This window comes from Microtus oregoni, unplaced genomic scaffold (genome assembly GCF_018167655.1).
Source record: "Microtus oregoni isolate MIOR12 unplaced genomic scaffold, Mior012 000019F_ref0000042, whole genome shotgun sequence".
NCBI lineage: Eukaryota > Metazoa > Chordata > Mammalia > Rodentia > Cricetidae > Microtus > Microtus oregoni.
Window position 1 is genome coordinate 4750533 of NW_024543078.1, and position 20249 is coordinate 4770781.

The 20249-nt window shown below is 57.4% G+C and overlaps 1 protein-coding gene and 1 long non-coding RNA gene across 4 annotated transcripts; one reads left to right on the forward strand and one right to left on the reverse strand.

Annotated features, from left to right (window-relative positions):
* Positions 1-457: 457 nt before the first annotated feature.
* On the reverse strand, positions 458-5033 carry LOC121459239. Of its 2 annotated transcripts, none has more exons than XR_005975947.1 (4): positions 4886-5033; positions 2343-2679; positions 1415-1725; positions 458-1303 (listed from the first exon to the last, which is right to left on the reverse strand). It is a non-coding gene; the product is annotated as an uncharacterized LOC121459239 (long non-coding RNA). The 2 variants fall into 2 exon arrangements; XR_005975948.1 differs by having other exon boundaries at positions 2556-2679; positions 4886-5032.
* Positions 5034-5075: 42 nt separating this feature from the next.
* Positions 5076-12050, forward strand: Tle5 (TLE family member 5, transcriptional modulator). Of its 2 annotated transcripts, none has more exons than XM_041668770.1 (7): positions 5076-5292; positions 6816-6913; positions 9517-9580; positions 10075-10119; positions 10330-10392; positions 10738-10812; positions 11099-12050. In XM_041668770.1, the coding sequence occupies exons 1-7, from the start codon at positions 5266-5268 to the stop codon at positions 11318-11320; spliced, it is 594 nt and encodes a 197-aa protein (XP_041524704.1). In that variant the 5' UTR covers positions 5076-5265; the 3' UTR covers positions 11321-12050. The 2 variants fall into 2 exon arrangements, with proteins under 2 accessions (XP_041524704.1, XP_041524705.1); XM_041668771.1 differs by having other exon boundaries at positions 11102-12050.
* The last annotated feature ends 8199 nt before the right edge of the window (positions 12051-20249 follow it).

Sequence of the window (20249 nt, forward strand, 5' to 3'; positions counted from 1 at the left end):
AGCCTCCTACTCGGAGAATGCTCACCTCCAGATTACAGAACTCACGTGCTAGGCCCCTGGCATTCGGGACACTGGGTGTCCCAGGGGCGGGCGGGGCTCACCCGGTGGAAACAGGGAAGCAAAGATGCGGTCTGGCCCCTCTCCTTACCAAGCTGGCTTTGTTTGATTGTTTATTTTAGCGTTTTGAATTCTTGAATTTTTCCCCATTTCTTAGAGACAGGACTTCTCTGTGTGTAGCCTAGGTTGCCGAGGATGGCTTCCAGCTTCGGGACCCAGCTGTCTCTGCCTCCCGAGTGCTGGGATTAAATGTGTACGCCAACACTGACCAGGTGAAAGATTTATTTATTTGTTTATTATGGGTACAGTGTTCTGCCTGCACGTCTGCCTGTACACCAGAAGAGGGCACCAGATCTCATTACAGATGAGAGCCACCATGTGAGCCACTATGTGGTTGCTGGGAATTGAACTCAGGACCTCTGGAAGGGCAGTCAGTGCTCCTAACCGCTGAGCCATCTCTCCAGTCCCAGATTTATTTTTATTTCATGTGTGTGTTGGCTGCAAATGCCTGTGCACGTGTGTGTAGTACCTATGCAGGCTAGAAGGGGCCATTAGGTCCCCGGGATTGTAACCTGTGCACGCAGTACCCTCAGAGACCAAATGGGCCGCTGGGTCCTCAGAACTGGAGTCACAGGCGGTTTGAGACTTCAAACTCAAATCTGGACTCCATGAGACACTGTCTGAAGAAACAAAAGTGTTGCAGCTGGGGAAGATCAGGTGGGAGAGGGCTTACCGTGTTGCAGGAGGACCCAGGTTCGAGGCCACACGTGACTGGGTACCATGGCACAAGTGCTGTTCCAAGGTGCAGAGGTGGGGGGAACACGGGAGGATCCCAGGCCAGCCCTTGCTGCACTCTGGGTGCAGAATAAAGTAGCTGGGACTGCAGAGAAGCTCAGTGGTTAGCTCACTGGCTGCCCCTACAGAGGACCTACCATGGGAGTCTGGGCAAGGCCTGAAACACCCCAGGTGACTCCCTGATCTGAGGTGTCCGCCCCATAGGTGTGTCAGGTGCCTGACCCTGAGCAGAGAGAAATCACCCCCTGCCCCTGAGGAGGCTGGGGGGAGGGCTTCCAGTCCACTGCGCCCCCCCCCCCTCACGGCCAGGCCCCAAGCTCCTTAATAAACCAGGTATGGTGGCTCACGTCTGGCCTCCAAGCACTCTTGAGATGGAGGCAGGGGCAATGGATGTTCAAGGTCAGTCTCAGCTACAGAAGGAGTTGGGGGTCAGCTTGGGCTACATGAGACCCTGCGTCAAAAAGAAATTAAAAACAAAATAAAATTAAGTCGTTTGAGAGTTGGGCCCTCCCTGTCCTAGGTTTTGGAGTGGGAATAAAGACAAAACAAACACATTAAATACCTAGATGTACAGAACACCAATAGGTGGTGGGGGCAGAGGTCACAGCCACCATTGGGTGCTGGAGGAAGAGGACCCCAGGGAGGCCCGCGAGGGTGCAGTCTGGCTTGTGTGTTTGTTTGCAGCATGGGAGACGGCAGGGCTGCTCACCCAGAGGCCAGCGCCACACCTCAGCCTGTAGGTGTCTGACATGGGGACTCACTAGCACAGTCTGGCTTCACATTCACTAAGTAGCTGAGAATGTCCAGGAATTTCTGGTGCCTCTGCCTTCCAAGAGCTGGGATGACGGGTGCCTGCCACCGCTTTACCCGGCTCTAAAATGGAGAAAACATAACATTAAGTTCTGAGACTACAGCCTGTCCACACACCCAGATCTGACTCGCCTGGATGACAGGGGAATTGTCCAGGGCTTCTGCACAGGCCCTGGGGCAGGACTGTTGGGGGAGCACTGGCAGGGGTGGAGTGGGAGGACTCAGGTCTCAAGCCTGTGGGTGTCTTCTCAGCTTTAAGGTCATCGGCGGTCAGGGCTCAGTAAATACTCACGAGGAAACAAATGGACAGAGGAGCCCCCCTCCCACCCCCTCCCACTCCTACCCCCACCCGGGTCAAGGAGGCCTTGCTTGCGCTGGCCTCACTAACTGGACACTTGTCCATCACGCAGCCCCGTGCTCGTTTGTGTCCAGCGGGGAGGACCCCGAGGATGCAGAGCTGCAGACTAAGTATGGGGTGGGGAATGGGCATCGAGGAGCCCAGCCGCCTTCAGGCTGGCCTCAGCTGCTGTGTTTTTGGGTGATAGCTCAAAGCCCCTGTTCTGAGATTTTTAGACAAGGCTCTTTTGGTAGGTTCTCATGTAGCCTAGGCTGGCCTCAGACAAACTGCTTATCCCCCTGCTTCTGCTGCTTGCTTCCCATGGTGCATGGTGAGCACTCACCATGAACCCAGGCCTTAGCTGGGGTGAGGGTGACATCCGGAACTGACATGGAAGGCAGGCACAACGGTCAGCATGGGCAGGGCCCAGGACGTACAGAGGACTCACGCGGCATCCCAGTGCCTCTTGGGCTCGGCTGCAGCCAGTGTCTCAGAGTCACCTGACACCCTCCAAAAGGACCAACACAATGGAACCTGAGTCTACATGCCCCGTCACCTGCTGTGTGATTTTGGCCAGGACAACTGCCCTTTCTGTGCCTCCGGCTCTTCATTCCCTTGGGGACACTGGTGGCTTCTTCCAGCTCAAGTGCTTACACCAGATCCTGGTGCACACAGAGGACCTGGACAGAGAGCTCAGCGGTTAGCACACTGGCGGCGACACCAGAGGACCTGAGTTTGATTCCCAGCACCACCACACCGCTCAAACTGCCTGGGACTCCAGTTCTGGGAACCCAACGCCCTCTTCCGGCCTCTGCCGGCACAGTCCCCTCCCAGCCACTGCGGATACTGAATACACACACAGGGTGTGCAGACATATACTCAGGGATGTATCAAAAAATCAATAAAAACCAGAGAAACCCTGCCTCGGAAAAAAATTTAAAAAAAGAAGAAGAAGAACCTGTTTAGGTACTGATAAAAACCAGCACCCTGACCCAGGCCTGCCATCCCAGCTTTTGTGGGGCTGAGGCAGAAGAACCCCAAGTCCCAAGACAGACAGTCTGGGTTACTTAGTGAGACCCAGTCTCAAAATGGAGAGTAAAAAGTAGACTGGGGCCTGGCTCAGGGCAGAATCCAGACCTAAACCCCCAATGGGTCACAGATTCAGACCGGCAGGAGAACACCCCCGGACTCCCCTGTCAATCAATCAATGTCAGTGGGTACGTCAACGCATGCATCCAACGCAGCCTGACTGCAACGCGTCCTTCCCGGCATGCTTTAGAACGCTGTTCATCTAGTTATTAACTAACTAATTAATTAATTATGGTATTTTTGAGGCAGGGTCTCACTATGTACCTTCCTAGTGCTGAGAGTAAAGGTCCTGAGTTTGTCACTGTTCCCTGGCTAACAGAAGGAAGGAAAGAAGGAAGGAGGAAGGAAGGAAGGAAGGAGGAAGGAAGGAGGGAAGGAAGGAAGGATGGAGGGAGGGAGGGAGGGAGGGAGGAAGGAGGGAGGGAGGGAGGGAGGAAGGAGGAAGGAAGGAAGGAAGGAGGAAGGAAGGAGGGAAGGAAGGAAGGACGGAGGGAAGGAAGGACGGAGGGAAGGAAGGAAGGATGGAGGGAAGGAAGGAAGGACGGAGGGAAGGAAGGAGGGAGGGAGGAAGGAAGGAAGGACGGAGGGAGGGAGGAAGGGAGGAAGGGAGGAAGCAAAACAACTTGCAGGCAGTCGAGAACGAGCCTCATGGGTCCACAGCAGCCTGCCGTGATCTGAGTCAGGCTGTGTTCTGCTCCTCGGCCCACACAGTGCGTGGCTAGGCCTTTGTGGTTTGTATCACTCTTGTGGTTGGGAAGGGCAGGGTGGGGATGTGACCACACAGGGCCAGCCACTGCCATGAAATTTGACTTTCTAGGACTTGAAGATGTTGGCCTGGTTGGAATCAGAAGGTGCCACCAAGAAAAGGGGTCTGTCTGTCCCAGTGTGGGACAGATGGATGGCCATAGGGAAAGTGGACCTGGTACAGGAGGAACAGGAATTCAGGGTTATCCTCTGCTACAGATTTCCAGGCCAGCCTGGGCTACACGAGACTGTATTCTCATAAAATAAAATAGAACAATGTCACGCAGTGGAGCCTTTACGGAAGCCCTGTCATGATCAGGGTCTGAGTCGTGGCCCCGGGGGCCTGTCCTCTATGGTTTAGCTGCTTCCCTACCTCCCAGCTCCCCACTGGGGTTCAGCATCACAGTGAACCAGGCCTTGCTGGCCACTGGTTTCTCCTCCAGCTTTGTGGGCCACCTGAACAGTTGATGACATTTGTCCGGCTGTCTCAGGTATGTGACAGGGTCTTGTTCTACAGCTCAGGCTGGCTTGAAATTGTGGGAACCCCCCTGCCTCAGCTTGCTATGGAATGCTGGGATAACGGGTCTTAGCCCAGGGAAATAGTTCTTTTTATATATTTATTTATGTTTCATTTTTTATTATTTTTGAGAAAGGGCTCATGTAGCCCTGGCTGTCCTGGAACTCACAGAGATCCTCCTGCCTCTGCCTCTGGGATTAAAGGCCTGACCACCAGCAGTTCCTGTGGAACTCTTTAAATTTTTGCTGTTTTGAGATAGGGGCTTGTGCAGCCCAGTTTGTACCGGAACTCGACGAGGAGATCGGGCTGGCGTCCACTTTCCTCCGCACTGGGGTTAACCCTTGCACCACCACTCAAAGCCTGTTTTACTTTTTGTTGTTTTGAGACCCAATCTCAGGTAGCCCACGTTGACCTGGAACTCTTGATCCTTCTGCCTCCACACCCCAGTCAGTGCATGACAAGCTTGGCACCCTTTTGTGGGACGGGTGTCAGTCACCATGGTGCCCAGTGTGCCCCCCAACCGTGCCAACCCTTACCATTCCAGAGAGATCAAGGCACACCGTAGGCGCTCCATAAATGCACCTTGGCGCCTGGGCGCCCAGGCTGTGGGTCTGTGGCCTGGGACTGGACACCGAGGCAGGCCTCGGGCCGGGGCGCGGCGGGGGCGGGGCGCGCGGGGCCAAGGTCACGGGTGGGGCGTCCGGGCCTGCGCAGTGCCGGGCGCGGCAGGTGGAGCGGGAGCCCGGGCGGCACCGCGTCGCCATTACACAATAGCGCGGGCGGCGCGGGCGGGCGGCGGGCGGCGCAGGAGGCGGGACGCGGGGCCCCGGAGCTGCCGATCGGGGACAAAGCGCGGCCGCCCGGCGCCCCCCGAGCCGCCCGAGCCGGGGCGCAGCCCGCGCCCCCCGCGACTGACATGATGTTTCCGCAAAGCCGGCACTCGGTAAGGGGGACCCCCGCGCTGCACCCCGGAGCTCGCCCTGCACCCCCAGCTCGGCTCACTGCACCCCCGTAGCTCGGATCCCGCCTGTCTCCCCGCCCAGGGCCTGTCCCAGGGGCTCCTTACGCGCCCCCAGCTCCCTGAGGCCTGTCCCCCAGTCCTGGGGGGTCTGTCCCCAGGGTCCTTGCACCCCCACCGGCCCAGCACTGCATCCTTCAGCCCGGATCCCTGAACTTGAATCCCGGCCCCGAGAACCCCCACCCTCTGCCCATCCCGACTGCAGGGTCCCCCACCTTCAGGCTCCGGACTAGTCTGTCTCCCAGCCCAGGGCCCCGCACCCCACTCCAGCCGCATCAGGTCTGTCTCCCAGCCTGGGGCACAGGCCCTGCAGCACCCCAAGCCCAGGCGGCGCATGTCCTCCAGCCTGAGACCTTGCACACCCAACTCCGGGCTCTGCACCCCCCAGGCCCAGGTCGCTAATGACCCCAGACTGGCCTGCCCCCAAGTCCAAGGCCCTGCACTTCCTTCCACCTCAGATCTGTCCTGTCCCTAAGTCTGCTGCCCAGCATCCCCGAATCCAGGCCCCGCATCCCCTGCCTCTCCCTTCAGTCCGGTTGGGCCTGGCGTCACCATCCGGGCCCAGCGCCACCCCCAGCCTGGCCGGCCCTGCGTTCTTCAGCAGCAGGCCCCGCATCCCAGAGGCCTGCCTCCTCCCAGCCCCCATCGTGCCAACACCAGGGTGTGTGGGACCCTGCACCCCTATAACGCCCAGTGTGTGCCTGCCCCTGTCTGGAGCCCAAGCCCCCCACGTCTGCTCCCTCCAGTTCCAGGCGCCGTCCCCCCCACATCCAACCCCGGCCGCGTCTTGCCTCCCACCCCAGCTCCCAGTGGCTCTGCACCCCGTTCCCTGCTCCCAGCCTTGCTCTCCCAGACGCTAACTCTGCTCCCCAAATCCGAGGATCTTACACCCTAACTCTTGGCCCAGTGTCCTCAGATGCTGACCCAGTACATCCCCTCACCCCAGGGACACCCCTCTGTCCCTCCCCCCCCCCCCGCCCCCCCAGAGCTACAGGCTCCCTCTCTGACTTCCAGTCCTGTCTTCCTCCCATGGCTTTGGCTGGGGCCTGGAGGAACCCCGCGAGGGACCCTCGGGGTTAGAAAGATTTTGGGGTCCCCTCCTGGAATAGCACACCCGAGGAAACAGGTGTGAGGGGTACCCCCAGGAAATGTGGGGTGGTAGCTAGGTTCATCTTCCAAGCTGGCTTTGAAAGCAGGCCGGTGCCCTGCTTAACATAGAGGGGCTTTCCGGGGACTCCTCGGGGCAGCTGGAAGACAGGGGTGCACCCCTCCCCATTGGTGCTTGTCCCCCCAAATGACCCGCGCTAAAAGCACCCCATTGCCTGGGGGCCTCCCTGTCCCCTCCTGGCTTCCTCAGTGAGGGCTGCCCGGGCCTGCAGAGCACATCCCAGGAAGTGGGGCGTGGGCGGGGCACTCACCCTCCCGCACTCCCACCCCGCATCCCGCAGGGCTCCTCCCACCTCCCCCAGCAGCTCAAGTTCACCACCTCCGACTCTTGCGACCGCATCAAAGATGAGTTCCAGTTGCTGCAAGCTCAGTACCACAGGTGAGCCCGGGCCGGGGGCGCACCCTTAGAAGAGAGGCTTGTCCGGGACCTGGAGGAAGGCTGCTGGGGGTGGAGGCTAGGGGTCAGCAGTGCAAGGTCATCCTCTGCTACTTAGCCAGTTGGAGGCCAGCCTGGGCTACATACCACCCTGGGTCCAAAACCAAACCAGCAGCCCCATAGTGTGGAGGAGGAAACTGAGGCACACACTGTTCATGGCTTCAGAGGTCGTGTCGACAGTGAGCCTGCCACTCTCGTAACACGGGCCGCGTGGAGCCCACACAGCCCACCCCTTTCATCAGTTGTGGAGTGGGGAGCTTGCTGGTGTCCCCCAGACCCTCCAGCTGGCTGGCTCCCACAAATCCTCTTCCTGCCTCTCATGTGTGAAACTGATCACCCTGAAACCCAGAGAGGTCAGCATTTTCCAAGGGTCTGCACAGCACAGAAGCAGTCTGAAGCTGGGGAGTGGCTCAGGGTCCCCATTTTACTCCATAACCCAACGGTGATTGGGCATAGGGGTGCCAGGCCCGCCTCAGACATACGGGCAGCAGGATGGAGGTGTTCTGGGCTAGTCTGAGATATAGAGCAAACTTCTGCCTCAGAAAACAAATAATAATAACAACCACATAATAATAATAGTAGTAGTAGTAATAATAATAATAATAACAATAATAGACTTTGAAGAACCTTCAGATTTTTCCATGAAAAAGGAAATCTCAGGTTTTGTGAATTTTTTTGATTTATATTTTTACTTTTTGGTATTTATTTTGAGACAGGGTCTCGTGTAGCCCAGGCTTTCCCCAGCTGTCTGTGTAGCCAAAGGTGACCTTGAGCTACTGATAGTAGATAGACGAGTAAGGGCTTCCTGTGCTAGGCCAGCGGGCTACCCACTGGGCCACCCCGCTAGTGCCCCCCCCCATGGTTCTGGTCCCCACTTGTGTCTGTGGAACCTGGCTGGCCTCGTCAAGATCTACAGGCTGCTGTGTGCTGTCCCCCAGGGGAAGGATGCTCTCTCAGAGCTGCCTTGGGCTGTGTGCTGGGCCTGGGTTCCTGGCTGTGTGGGGTGAGGGTGAAGGGGCTCCCTTTTGGGGGGACAACCCACATGGGAGCGACATCCGCACCTTGAGAATAAGTTCCCTGGGGATAGTTTCTGTCAGTCCCTCCCCCCACCTCCCATCTCCCCACCACAACCCCCCCTTTCCCTTGGTGCTCATGGCTGAGCCACGCCCAGCCTGAACTTACTATTAGTTATTTGTGTGTGTGTGTGTGTGTGTGTGTCCACCACGTGACAGCGGTGTCCTTCTTGGTCTCTCGAGCTCCTGTATCTCCCCCAGTCCTCACCTTGTGGGAGAACATAACACCAGCCTGGGTGTCCCCAGCCTGGCTCTGGGATTCGAAATGGGATCCTTGTGTTTGAGCCGCAGTCACTTGACCACTAAGCCCTGGTGGGACCCATTCACCTCAATACTCAGTTATTTTGTGAGAACAGGTTGGCTGTGCAACCAGGCTAGACTAGTCGGGGACCCAGCCAGGGTGGGATCCTGGCTCCGTGACAGCCTGAGACGTCCTGCGGCTGCTTTTATTATATATATTTGGCCTTTTTTTTCTCTTCTTCTTCTTCTTCCTCCTCCTCCTCCTTCTTCTTCTTCTTCGTCTTTTTTGGCGTTTTGTTTTTTGAGACAGGATCTCTCTACACAGCCCTGGAACTTGCTGTGTAGACCAGTCTGGCCTCGAACTCAGAGATTCTCCTGCTTTGGGTTCGCAAGTGTAGGGCTTTTTAATTTTCAGATAGGGTAGGATTCGCGGCTACCCTCCTGTTCACTCTCTCACGTTCCAAAGTGTTGTTTTGTTTTTCTTTTTTTGCTTGTTTCTTTTCTGGATTTAAAGAAATATTTCTTAATACACTTATAGGGGGGTGCCACGGTACAGTGTGAAGGTCAGAGAACAGCTTGGGGGTGTCCCTTCCCTCCTTCCTCAGCGAGCCCCAGACTCTTTGACCCTCATCATCCTAGCTGTAACTGGGGCCCAGAGAAGTAGAGCAGATGACCCGGGATGGAACCAGGGAGACAGCAGGGCTCCCTTGGGGGCCTCTCCCACTGTCCCCCTCAGCCCTGGGCCCCCTCAGTCTCTTCATCTGTCTGTGTGTGGAGAAAGTTCTTAGGTTACCGCCCAGCTGTGTGACCTGTGAAGATGGAGGGCAAGTTCTGCAGACCTCATCGGCGGCTCACAGGGGCACCTCTGCCTCGGTGGTGGTTATTTTGTTGAGATTGCTCTCATAGTTTCACAGTAGGGTAAACTGAGGCAACCCTGCCTGCCCAGGATTGCAGAAAACCTAGGGGTGCCCTTAAATGCAGTCAGATGTGGTGCTTGGCCGCTTCTCAGCCTACAGGACTGGGGCTCAGTTGGTGGTGCAGGTGGGCAGCCCAGCCTGTGGGGGGCTAAGGCAGGGGAATCAGGAGTTCAGAGTCGTTCTCAGCTCCATAGTGAGTTGAAAGCTAGCCTGGGCTACACGAGACCCCGTCTCAAACACACAAACCAAAAAGTTTTTAGTCTGACCCTCCAGAAGGCGGGCCGAGGGGACCTGAGCTACCCTTGTGTGTCCTCAGCCTCAAGCTGGAGTGCGACAAGCTGGCCAGCGAGAAGTCAGAGATGCAGCGGCATTACGTCATGGTAAAGTCCCCTCAGGGCCCCGGGGGTCTGGGCGGGTGACCCCAGACTCCCCACACACCGCAGGTGCCTGCTACCAAGTCCCTGTGGCTGAGGGTGGCCTGGCCGCAGGCCTGGGTAGTGGCTGAGGTGCCAAACTACTGACTTGTATCCTGGGCCTGCCAGGACCCTGCTGTCCTTGGCTGCAGCTGGAGGAGGCGGCAGTGGAAGTCAGCCACAGCCAGCCAGCCGGAAGCAACTGGGAAGCCATCACCAGTCCCCTCCCTCCAGGCCGTCCGGATAGGCATCCCTTAACCCTTCCATGGCCGGATGGGACCTGTAGTTCCCTGCAGAGGAGGTTGTGGGGTCTTGGGGCTTTGTGGCAAGGGTCGTGAAGAACAAATAGGAACTCAGTGGATGGGAGGGGCACAGGGAATGCTGGGATGTGCAGAGAGAGCCAGGCCACCCAGAATGTCACCCCCCTTGGTCCCTGACACGCCTCCTTCCCCACCCTACAGTACTATGAGATGTCCTATGGATTGAACATCGAGATGCATAAACAGGTAAGCCTCAGTTTCCCTCATCACCTCAGCACCCAGTGACTTCCAGACTGAGAGTTAAGACTACTCCTGTTACCCCCCAGAGGCGGGCCCAGCACCCCCACATCTTAGTCCTTCTTGGTGGGCCTAGCTGGCCCCCAGGCATGGCCTCAGCCCCATCCCCACCCCCTCCAAGTGTCCCCCAGGTACTGAGGGAAATTATGTGTGTTCCAGGCTGAAATTGTGAAGAGGCTGAATGGGATTTGCGCCCAGGTTCTGCCCTATTTGTCACAGGAGGTAAGCAAGCCACCAGTGGGGGCAATGGGGCTCCCTCCGCACCTGCCGGTTGCCCTGGAGGCACAAACCTGCCCATCCTAAATTTAGCAGAGAAGTGAAGTGGTAGGGTCAGACCCCTGTCATAAAGGAGGACCCGGGTGGAGGGAGGGCAGATGATGGGGGACCTAGGTGGGCAGGTGACTCCTGTAGTCCCCGAGCTGGATTCCTAGCCGTGGCCACCCCACATCCTCCCATGGTCCCCCTGAGTACCTAGGGCAGGGCTTCCCTGTACATTCCAGCGGTTGTCCACTGCAATTGTCCTTTGTGTGAGAGAATAGTCACTGCCCCCTCCCCTGCCTATTCCAGCATCAGCAACAGGTCCTGGGAGCCATCGAGAGAGCCAAGCAGGTCACGGCTCCTGAGCTGAACTCCATCATCCGAGTAAGTCAGAGCCCTGGGTGAGCAGGGACAGGTGACTCAGGTGGGCAGGTGACCCCTGTGAAGTGAAGACAGGAGATGGGGGATTTGGGCGGGCAGGTGACTGATAGGTGATCTGGATAGGCAGGAGACCAGTGACAGGGACACAGATGGACGCATGACTCAGATGGGCTGCTAGCTGACGGTGACGAGGACCTGCGTGACTGACCGGTGCCCTGGGTGGTCAGATGACCCGGATGTGCGGGGGGGGGGGGTCGTGGGCTGACCCCGTCCCCCCCCCACCCCGCAGCAGCAGCTCCAGGCTCACCAGCTGTCCCAGCTGCAGGCGCTGGCCCTGCCCCTGACACCGCTGCCCGTGGGTCTCCAGCCGCCATCACTCCCTGCAGTCAGTGCGGGCACCGGCCTGCTGTCCCTCTCAGCTCTGGGCTCTCAGGCACACCTCTCTAAGGAGGACAAGAATGGACATGATGGGGACACCCACCAGGAGGATGATGGCGAGAAGTCGGATTAGCTCCTGGGAAGGGGGGCGGGGGGAGGGGGGACACAGGGGAGACAGGCACAGAGAGGGAGCAGTGTTCCGAGGGCCACACAGCACAGAACTCGGTCACTACCCAAGCTTCCACCCCCAGTCCCGGTTCCAGCATTCTTGCCCTGCACCCTGGACTTAGGGGACCTCAGAGGGACACCCCAGGTTACAGAGAGCAGCAAGAAATCCCCCACCTGCGACATTTATCCGGGTCACCGCCACCAGTCGTGGCCCAGAATGTACACAATGCAACTCTAGCTGCCCTTTCCGCCCTGTGCGCCCCGAGTCCTCCCCGTGCCCCGGCTCTGCTTCCCCACACTGTACACTTGCTAGGTCCAGACCCCCCCCCAACTCACCCAGTCCAGTTCCCTCGCCCACGAAGAAGGGGAACAGAGGAAGTGACATGAAGTCTCGGGACTGCAGTGGGGGTGGGCACCCACAAACCTCCCTTCCTCCCCTTCCCCAAATAAACATGAGGGTTCTGAATTTGGTTTGTTTATTATTCCTTTTTTTTGCCCCAGTATTCTATAGCTTGTCTTCTAAGAAAGGGGATTTAAAGAAAGAAAAGGAGGAAAGAGTTAAAAGACCGAAGCGCCGCGCGTGTCTGTGTATATAGTTAGCTTTGGTGTGTCGTCTTGGTCTCCCCACAAAGGGGGATTGCTGTACTGAGGGTGGGGTCTAGCTGTGCCTTTAAAATAAAAACATGAAAAGGTTGGCTGCTGTGTCCCTGCCTCTGTCTTGTGTGGTGGGGACCCCTTTCCTCGGGACACCCCCGTCCCGGGACGGAAGATCCCTTGGTGGGCAAGCAGTGGTGAGCCACTGACGTGGGGTCCCACAGCACAGTTCACAGGTGAGTCACTGGGCCCTGCTAGGCTGTCTGTGGGAAGGCCCTGGCATGAATCTCTACTTGTTTTTATTTTTTATAGTCACTGGTTTGTTAGGTGTTTGTCTGCTCAGACACTGTGCAGAAGTCTGTTCTCTACCATGCGGGCCTGGGAATCGAACTCAAGATGTCAGGCTTTGCTGCAATCGCCTTTACCTGTGGAGCCATCTCAGTGGCCCTGTTTTTGTTGGACTAGCTTGTTGGTTGTTTGTTTTATGAGGCACGGTCTCCGTAGCCCAGGCTGGCCTGGAACTCCTCACAGAGATCCTCCTGCCTCTGTGACACCAGGCCCTGACCACCTTTGTGTTTTGTGGTGGGTTCTTGCTAGAGCCCAGGCCTAAGGACCATAAGGCCTGGGTTCACCTGGGATCTTGGGGTGCTGTGCCCACTTGGGTTCTTCAGCCAGAGTCTGCTCCTGGGAAGATCAATCTGAGGGGCCTGGGTGATAACTGTCTCTTTGCCTCCAGGGTTCCTGCGGGGGTGGGGGGACTCCTGCCAGCAGCTGGGCTGGGATGGAGAGACCCCAGGGAGAGCACTGAGCTAGTCTGACCTTGGGTAATTCATCTGCTGATGGTCTGGTCGCCCAATGAAGGGGGGACAAGGAGGGGGATGGACAAGGAAAGATTGGGTGGGATGGGATGGGAAGAAGGTAAGATGTCCAGCTCCTCATGCCCAGTGAGGACCAGTGACCTCTCCAGGTGTTTCCCTGGGGATTCGGCTGGGTCCGTAGAGTCCCACAGGAGACCTTCTGCCACTCTGTGTCACTGTGTCCACATCCACTCTGTTCTGGGGTCAGTCTCTGGCTAGGGGACTCTTGGGATTGTGGAGGCTGAGGGCCCAGGTCCAATGGGACCCCACCCTGTTGCCAGCAAGGAGTAGACTCCAGGCAGCGACTGTCCCCTCCCCCTGACCTGGAAGGCTGTACCTTAAGTTCATCCTGGGGTGAAGATGGCGAAATTCCTGTTGTGCCGACAGGGAAACTGAGACCCACTGAAGCACAGGAAATCACACAAGGCTACAGAAAGACACTAGGTTCCCTCTGGGGCGGGAGGCCAGGACAGCACGGGGGAGACCAAGGCATCACGGGGGGGGGGGGGGGGGGGGGGGGGGAGGCCAGGGCAGCATGGGGGAGACCAAGGCATCACGGGGGGGGGGGGGGAGGGAGGCCAGGGCAGCATGGGGGAGACCAAGGCATCACGGGGGGGGGGGGGGGGAGGCCAGGGCAGCATGGGGGAGACCAAAGCAGCACCCCCCAAACCAGCAGGACATTAAAACACCAAGGCTTGCTGTGTATCACAGGAGAAAGGCCCAGAGACTGCAAGCAACTGGATCAGAACAGTTAAGCGTGTGCATAGAAATCCACTTTTCTTTCTCCCTTTCTTTCTTTCTTCCTTCCTTTTTTTTTTTTTTTTTTTTTTTTGAGACAGAGACAGAGTTTCTCTGTATAGTCCTGGCTGTTCTGGAACTCGCTTTGTAAACCAAGCTGGCCTCAAAGTCACAGCGATCCACCTGCCTCTGCCTCCCGAGTGCTGGGATTGAAGGTGTGTACCACAACCTCCTGACAGAAACCCATCTTTTAAAGAGCTGTTTAGTGTATGAGCAGAAAAATAGGGTAGGCAGGAGTGACATGGAAAAGGGGAACTGAGAAGTGGGGACAGCCAGACTAAGTGGTGGACAGGGAGCGGTCACCTCCTCCTCTCACTGTCTACCTCCTGCTGTGTCTGACCCTCAGCAGGACTCACTGGGTGACAGCATTTGGTCACCTTGGCACTGCTGTGTCTCCAGGGTCCAGAGTGCCTCCTGCAGATGCTCAGTGCTTGAGGATAGGGCTCAGAATCTCAGGTAGTGAGGTCACAAGATCAGCTGGGTGGGGGTGAAGACAGAGGGACCAGGACAAGGAGGGAAACTGAGGCTGGGCTCTAGAGAGAGAGCCTCATGTTGTTGCTGACTCTTGGGGTCCTCCCGCAGCTCTGGCTCTGATCTGCACCCCCCTTCTCTGTTCCCACAGGCTGTGAAGCTCTTTATCCTTTGCTGTTCCTGCTGGGTTCCTCCTCTTCCCACGCGTTCCCTCCCTTCCCTTCCCCTCCTCTTCCCTCCCCTCCCCTTCCCTCCCCTCCCGTCTCCTGCTGTCGGTTGCTCTACTGCCGGCCCCCTGGGCCCAGCAGCTGGCTGCCAGCCAAGCTCCAGACAACCTTGACCGCCTCCCGCAGCAGCCACCCCACCTCCCCTCCCCTCCTCCTCTCCTCCCCTTCTCCCCTCCCCTCCTCCTACCCTCTGTAGCTTCATTTCTCTTCCTCCTCCTCACCTCCTCCTTCCAGCTCCCCTTCCAAGGCTGCAGGGCCTGCTGGGTGGTGCTCCCCCTCTGCTCTGCCCAGTGTTAGGGAGCAGGGGAAGAGGCGGTCATACCGCGGTGGCCCCCAATTCAGGGTCATGCAAAGAGTGGACCTCACTTTGCTGTTTGGTCCCAGACAGGGTCTCTAGTCTTCTCTGGGCCCAGCGACCCTCAAATCTGACTGCCCTGCAACCCAGGAGGATGAAGGAAGGTCAAGGCCCAGTAGGTGTAATAGGGGTGACTTCCTGCCCAGCATGGGCCAGGCCCGGGGTTCATCCCCAGCACCAGAAAGGAGACCCCCCAGAAAGTCCGAAAACCCTCAAAACCAACTAAACCAATCCCTACCCCGTAGCCATGTTCTTTTCATGGCTGATTTGGGTATTTATTAGACACCTACAACTGCCGCAGGGAACCCACAAAATGGGGGTGCAGGCAGGAAGAAGGTAAGAAAGCATGGTGGATTTCACAGTGGCCGGGGGAGCCCTGACCAAGAGGTGACCACCTGGGGGACAGCAGCTGTATGGCTGCAGAGTGTGTGGGGGGACCCAGGCAAGTCACCGTAGGCCTGATCTCCACGCCGACCACGCCCACAGACCATCGCTGACAAAGTCCTGTCCTGTAGCAGGTGCAAGGGCCCTGAGGTCCCCTATGAATAATTATAGCCTCCTGCCACACAGAGCTGAGCAGCCTGGAGAATTTCTGGAGACAATGGGAAGCTATGGAAGGTTCTGGAGGTTAGGGGGAACCTTTAGCTGGGATTCACATGGAAGTGGGGAATCACAGGTGTTGGGGAGATGAAGTCACAGTCTCTCTGTGAGGTATGGGTGGCAGCAAATGGTACTTTATTGTGGCAGGTGGAGCCTGGTCACATTGGTTAAGCACTGTTTTCTTTTGTTTGTTGCTTGGTTTTTCAAGCCAGGGTTTCTCTGTAGCCCAGGCTGTCCTGGAACTCACTCTGTAGCCCAGGCTGGCCTCACACTCAGAGATCCTCCTGCCTCTGCCTTCTGAGTGCTGGGGTTAAAGGCGTGCGCCACCACTGCCCTGCCCTGCAGTTAGGCATTTTCTAATCTCACTGTAAGTCATTTTTTGGGATCTCCAGGTTAGGGAGGAGGCCTGGAGTGGGGTCCACTTGGCGCAGGGTTCGGGTTCACAAACCTCCTCTGTCTGCTAGCGGCTCAACAAGACGGGGCTTCTTCCAACCTCAGTCGACCCTGGTGCCTCCTGGGACGCCCAGCTGCACCCCACCCTCCCTTTACTCCCCCAGCTGCCACAGCCAGAAGCAAGGGGGCCCACAGGCAAGGTCAGAGGTCAGAACAACCCATTTTAATTTGACCAGCGTTTAATTAGGGAGATTTCTAATGAGGCAACTCCTATGCTCTCTGCAGAGCCCCAGTATAAAACACCCACATCTAGGAAGCCTTGAGAATTTTCTAAGCAGCTTTGTGACCCCAGACTCAGCCTTCCCGGGGCTTCTGCCCTCTGCAGAGTCCTGTCATTAGCCCAACCCAGGCTACCTCAGGGGGCATCTCTCTGGCAAAACCAGGTACTACGTCTACGTGACTCCCCCATGTTCTTAGGGAGAAAATGATTGTGTGTGTGTGTGTATGCCCGTGCGTGGTTTTCCTTTTTATCCTGTCAAGCCTGGCCGGGAACTGGGGCTCAGAGGTCACCCGCGAGCTCTGGGCCAGCAGGAGGGGGTCGGCCTGGCTGGTGGCCCAGTGGCTCAGCTGGGGGCGCGGGGAGGGGGAGGTTGGCGCTGTCGGGAGCCAAAGGCTTTGGCCTCCCTGAGGGAGCCGCTTTCCCGGCCCGGGTCGGATCAATGGGCTGTAATTATACCGCGCCGGGCCGGGAGCCGGCAGGAAGGGAGCGGGAGCTGGCAAGCTGGAGCGGCGGGCGGAGGCGCGGGCTGCGCGGTCCCACGTTACTTTGATTGACAGCCCGAGCGCGGGCGCTGCTGGGATACGTAGTTTTTCCCAGCCCAGAACGCTTCCTCACCTCGCTCCACGCACTCTCGGTTCTGATAAACTGAGGCACGCCCAGCGCGTCCAACCTCCCGTCTCCCTGTAAAATAAGCCCATTCCACCACCACCCGTGATTTAGACGAAACAACCCTGGGACGCGAGCTGAGATCAAAAAACAAACGAACGTCAGCCATTCCCTAGGCGTCCAAGGTGCTCTCGGTACTCTTTGCCTCAGTTTACCTATGTCTAAAACAGGCCCGAGGGCGCGTTGTCTGCCGAGCCTGGCAAGGTAACCACTGAGTCGCGGGACTTATTTTTTTAATATAGAATGTTTTGAGACAGTAACCCACGGAGGTGTTCACCTCGCAACCATCCTCCTGCCTCAGCTTCTTGAGTGCTGGGATAGCAGGAATCCGCCACCAAGGCTGGCAAAGGGGGCATTTTCTTAATTTTAAAGGGGGATTCACGATTCTCAGGGACCACCACGCGAGTCCCCTTCTCTCTCCGGGCGGGTGGGGGGAGCTTGGTGGGAGCCGCGCGCCCCGGTCCAACGGGAGCTTTCCTATTGGCCCAGCCCAGCCCACCGCCTCCTGCTATTGGCTGCCGGGAGCGTGACACTCATTGGCCAGTGCTCCAAATGACGTCAGAGACCCATGTGGGCGCTGCGGGAGCCCATTGGCTGGCGCGTCCGGCCAACCGCGGCGGAGATAGGCCGGTCCCGGGCTGCGGGGCTGCCAGTCTGATTTAAGGTGGACCGAGCAGTCCCGGTCCGGGCTCCCAGTCTCGGCTTTTCTCCTCTTTACTTTTGGAGAGCAGCCAAGGCAGGGGGTCACTGCGAGCCTTTGAGCTCCACTTTACAAAGAGGGGGATCCGGGGGCCAGGCAGACTTGATACTCCGCAGTGCTCCCCACTTCCCGGTGTGATGGGGTTCAGACCTGAGGAATCGCAACTCCCATGAAGGCGCGGAGTCTGTGGCTTCCCAGGACGCTTAGCCGCGGGACAGTGGTTCCCTCCTCCTGGACGTCCCCTCGGGTCCCAAGTTGGCCTTGGGCTCATCTTTGAAGACAGTAGGGGGAGGGGATTCCTGGAAGCCCCAGAGAAAGTCCCGGAGCCAGAACTCAAATTAAGTCACAAGGGATTGGGATCCTAGAGCAGGGAGGGTGTAGGGTGTGACCTACACGCGCTCGGCTTGGAGCTGGTAGAGACCGAGTCCTTGGGTAGTAGGGAGCCCACGGGAGCTTGTACCGGATTAGAAAACTGAGGGTCATTAGAAGGAAGGGTGTTGTGTGGGGGTGGGGGCTTAAAGGATTCCAGTGACACGCACCTGAGATTCTGACTCCCCTGGAGAGGCTGAGACCAGCCTGGGCTACCACCAATAGCAAACAGGCTTGCTTTTGGAAGATGGTGAGGTTTGGCAAAGGCGCAGGGAAAGGAGGTACTGGGGTCCCAGGCCATCTGGCGACTGGGCACGGGTTGGGGGACGCGGTGTTTTCTCAAACTCCCCAGCAGTGTGCCCAGGATTTCTGGTGTGTTCCTTGGTCTCACCCCGTCGCCCGCTTTAGTTTTGAGCCAGGGCCTGGGGGGTGGGGGTTGTGGCTTGGCACACGCCACGGGGACAGAACGACCCGCAAGGAAAAATGATCAGTAAGGAGCAAACCAGTCTGGCAGGAACCAGGACTGAGGAGTTGGTACTAGGTTCTCAACCTATGTATGGGTCTACTACCAGAAAGCAGAGACATTACAACTCATAAGAGTAGCAAGATTACAGTCATGAAGTAGTAATGAGATAGTTTTATGGTTGGGGGTCACCACAGCATGAGGAACTGTATTAATGGGTCTCAGCATCTGGAAAGTTGAGAGCCACTGAGCTAGGAGATGCTTCAGGGGACCCTGGCACAGAATCGCAGGGGAGAGTCTCAGTGGTGGGAACGGTGTGTGTGTGTGGGGAAATGTTCCACTGTCAAAGGAGCTGTGCAGCCGGGCGGTGGTGGCGCAAGCCTTTAATCCCAGCACTCCGGAGGCAGAGACAGGCGGATCTCTGTGAGTTCGAGGCCAGCCTGGTCTACAAGAGCTAGTTCCAGGACAGGAACCAAAAAGCTATGGAGAAACCTTGTCTCGAAAAATCAAAAAAAAAAAAAAAAAAAAAAAAGGAGCTGTGTACTGTACAGAATCTTCAAAGGCCTGGGGGCGGGGTGCTGCACTAGGCCTGGGACTTTGGGGAGCATGGTGGTCTCCGTATTAAGGGTGCTCCACCCCCTGACCATGCCCCCAAACCCTCACTGGAGGCTTCTGGGCGGGGCTCCACCATGACCACGCCCCCAGGCCCCTCATTGGGGATTCTAGGTGGGGCTCTGTCATGACCACGCCCCAGCCCCTCACTGGGGATTCTAGGTGGGGCTCCACCCTGACCAAGCCCCAGCCCCTCACTGGGAGATTCTAGGCGGGGCTTCATCCTGACCACGCCCCTCATTGGGAATTCTAGGCAGGGGTCCTCCCTGACCATACCCCAGCCCCTCACTGGGGATTCTAGGCGGGGCTTCATCCTGACCACGCCCCCAGTCCTCACTGGGGATTCTAGGCAGGGCTCCTCCTTGACCATGCCCCCAGCCCCTCCCTGAGGGATTCTAGGCAGGGCTCCAGAGACTTACTGAACACTCAGACTCTGAGTGCTGTCCCCCTGGGTCTTTTTTCCTGTCACTTCCTGGGGCCCACACGGAATTTTAAAATTCCATCTACAATGTCAACCTCAGTGAGCCCACGCACGTGGCACCAGTGGCTCCTGTGTGCTCGTCTCTGTCATCACTGTCTAAATTCTTGCTTTGCACATGCTGCTCCTGACCTGAGCTGTGATATTGGCTGGTGGGAGCTCATCTCCCAGAGTCTGATCAGAGAGGGTGTCAGTCTGTCCTTCTATCCTGGAAACCCTGTACAGAGTCTCTCTCTCTCTCTCTCTCTCTCTCTCTCTCTCTCTCTCTTTTTTTCGAGAAAGAGTTTCTCTGTAGCTTTGGAGCCTGTCCTGGGACTCCCTTTGTAGACCAGGCTGGCCTCGAACTCACAGAGATCCGCCTGCCTCTGCCTCCCGAGTGCTGGGATTACAGGCGTGAGCCACCACCACCCGGCTAGCAGAGTCTCATAAACGCCTCTGTCCCCTGTAGTTGGCTTGCTGCCCGCAGAGGTCCCGCCATTACTATGATAATGGTTGCTGCCTGCTGTTTTCCAGTGCATAGTTGTCCATAGTAGCATCAGGCACGTGTTTATTGACTGACTTCATGATGAACCAGATCTGAGGTTTCTTCTCTGTGAAATGGGCTAAGAGCTCTCTTGTTCTGTCCCTGGGAGGGGTTCCCAGGTGACGTGGCTTTCTCAGCTCTGGGAACACACTTAAGCTTGATGTCAGAGCTGAGCCTGTTGTCCCAGCTACAGTAGGGACCAAGGCAGGAGCAACCGAGCACGATCTCATCTCCAAAAGTAAAAGGTCTATGGGCATGGTTTGGAGCCTAGAATCCCCCAGTGAGGGACTGGGGGCGTGGTCAGGGGTGGAGCCCCCCAAGATGTTTTAGTGTTCAGGTTTGGTCCCCACAGCTGAGGTTCTGTGTACTAATTTGAGGTGTCTGGTCCCTTAGGAGTCCGGTCTGATAGAGGGCTGGTGGTGGCACCAACATGCAAGTCAGGCTGCCTGGTCCTTCACCCCTGATGCTCAGAGAGGCCCCTCATGAGGTCCCCACAGTGGAGTAGCAT

Excerpts from the sequence above, each read along its gene's own strand:
- Tle5 (XM_041668770.1), top strand. The coding sequence starts at position 5,266 with ATGATGTTTCCGCAAAGCCGGCACTCG. Across the intron at positions 10,393-10,737 it reads TGCCCTATTTGTCACAGGAG|CATCAGCAACAGGTCCTGGG; the intron begins GTAAGCAAGCCA and ends TGCCTATTCCAG. Across the intron at positions 10,813-11,098 it reads AGCTGAACTCCATCATCCGA|CAGCAGCTCCAGGCTCACCA; the intron begins GTAAGTCAGAGC and ends CCCACCCCGCAG.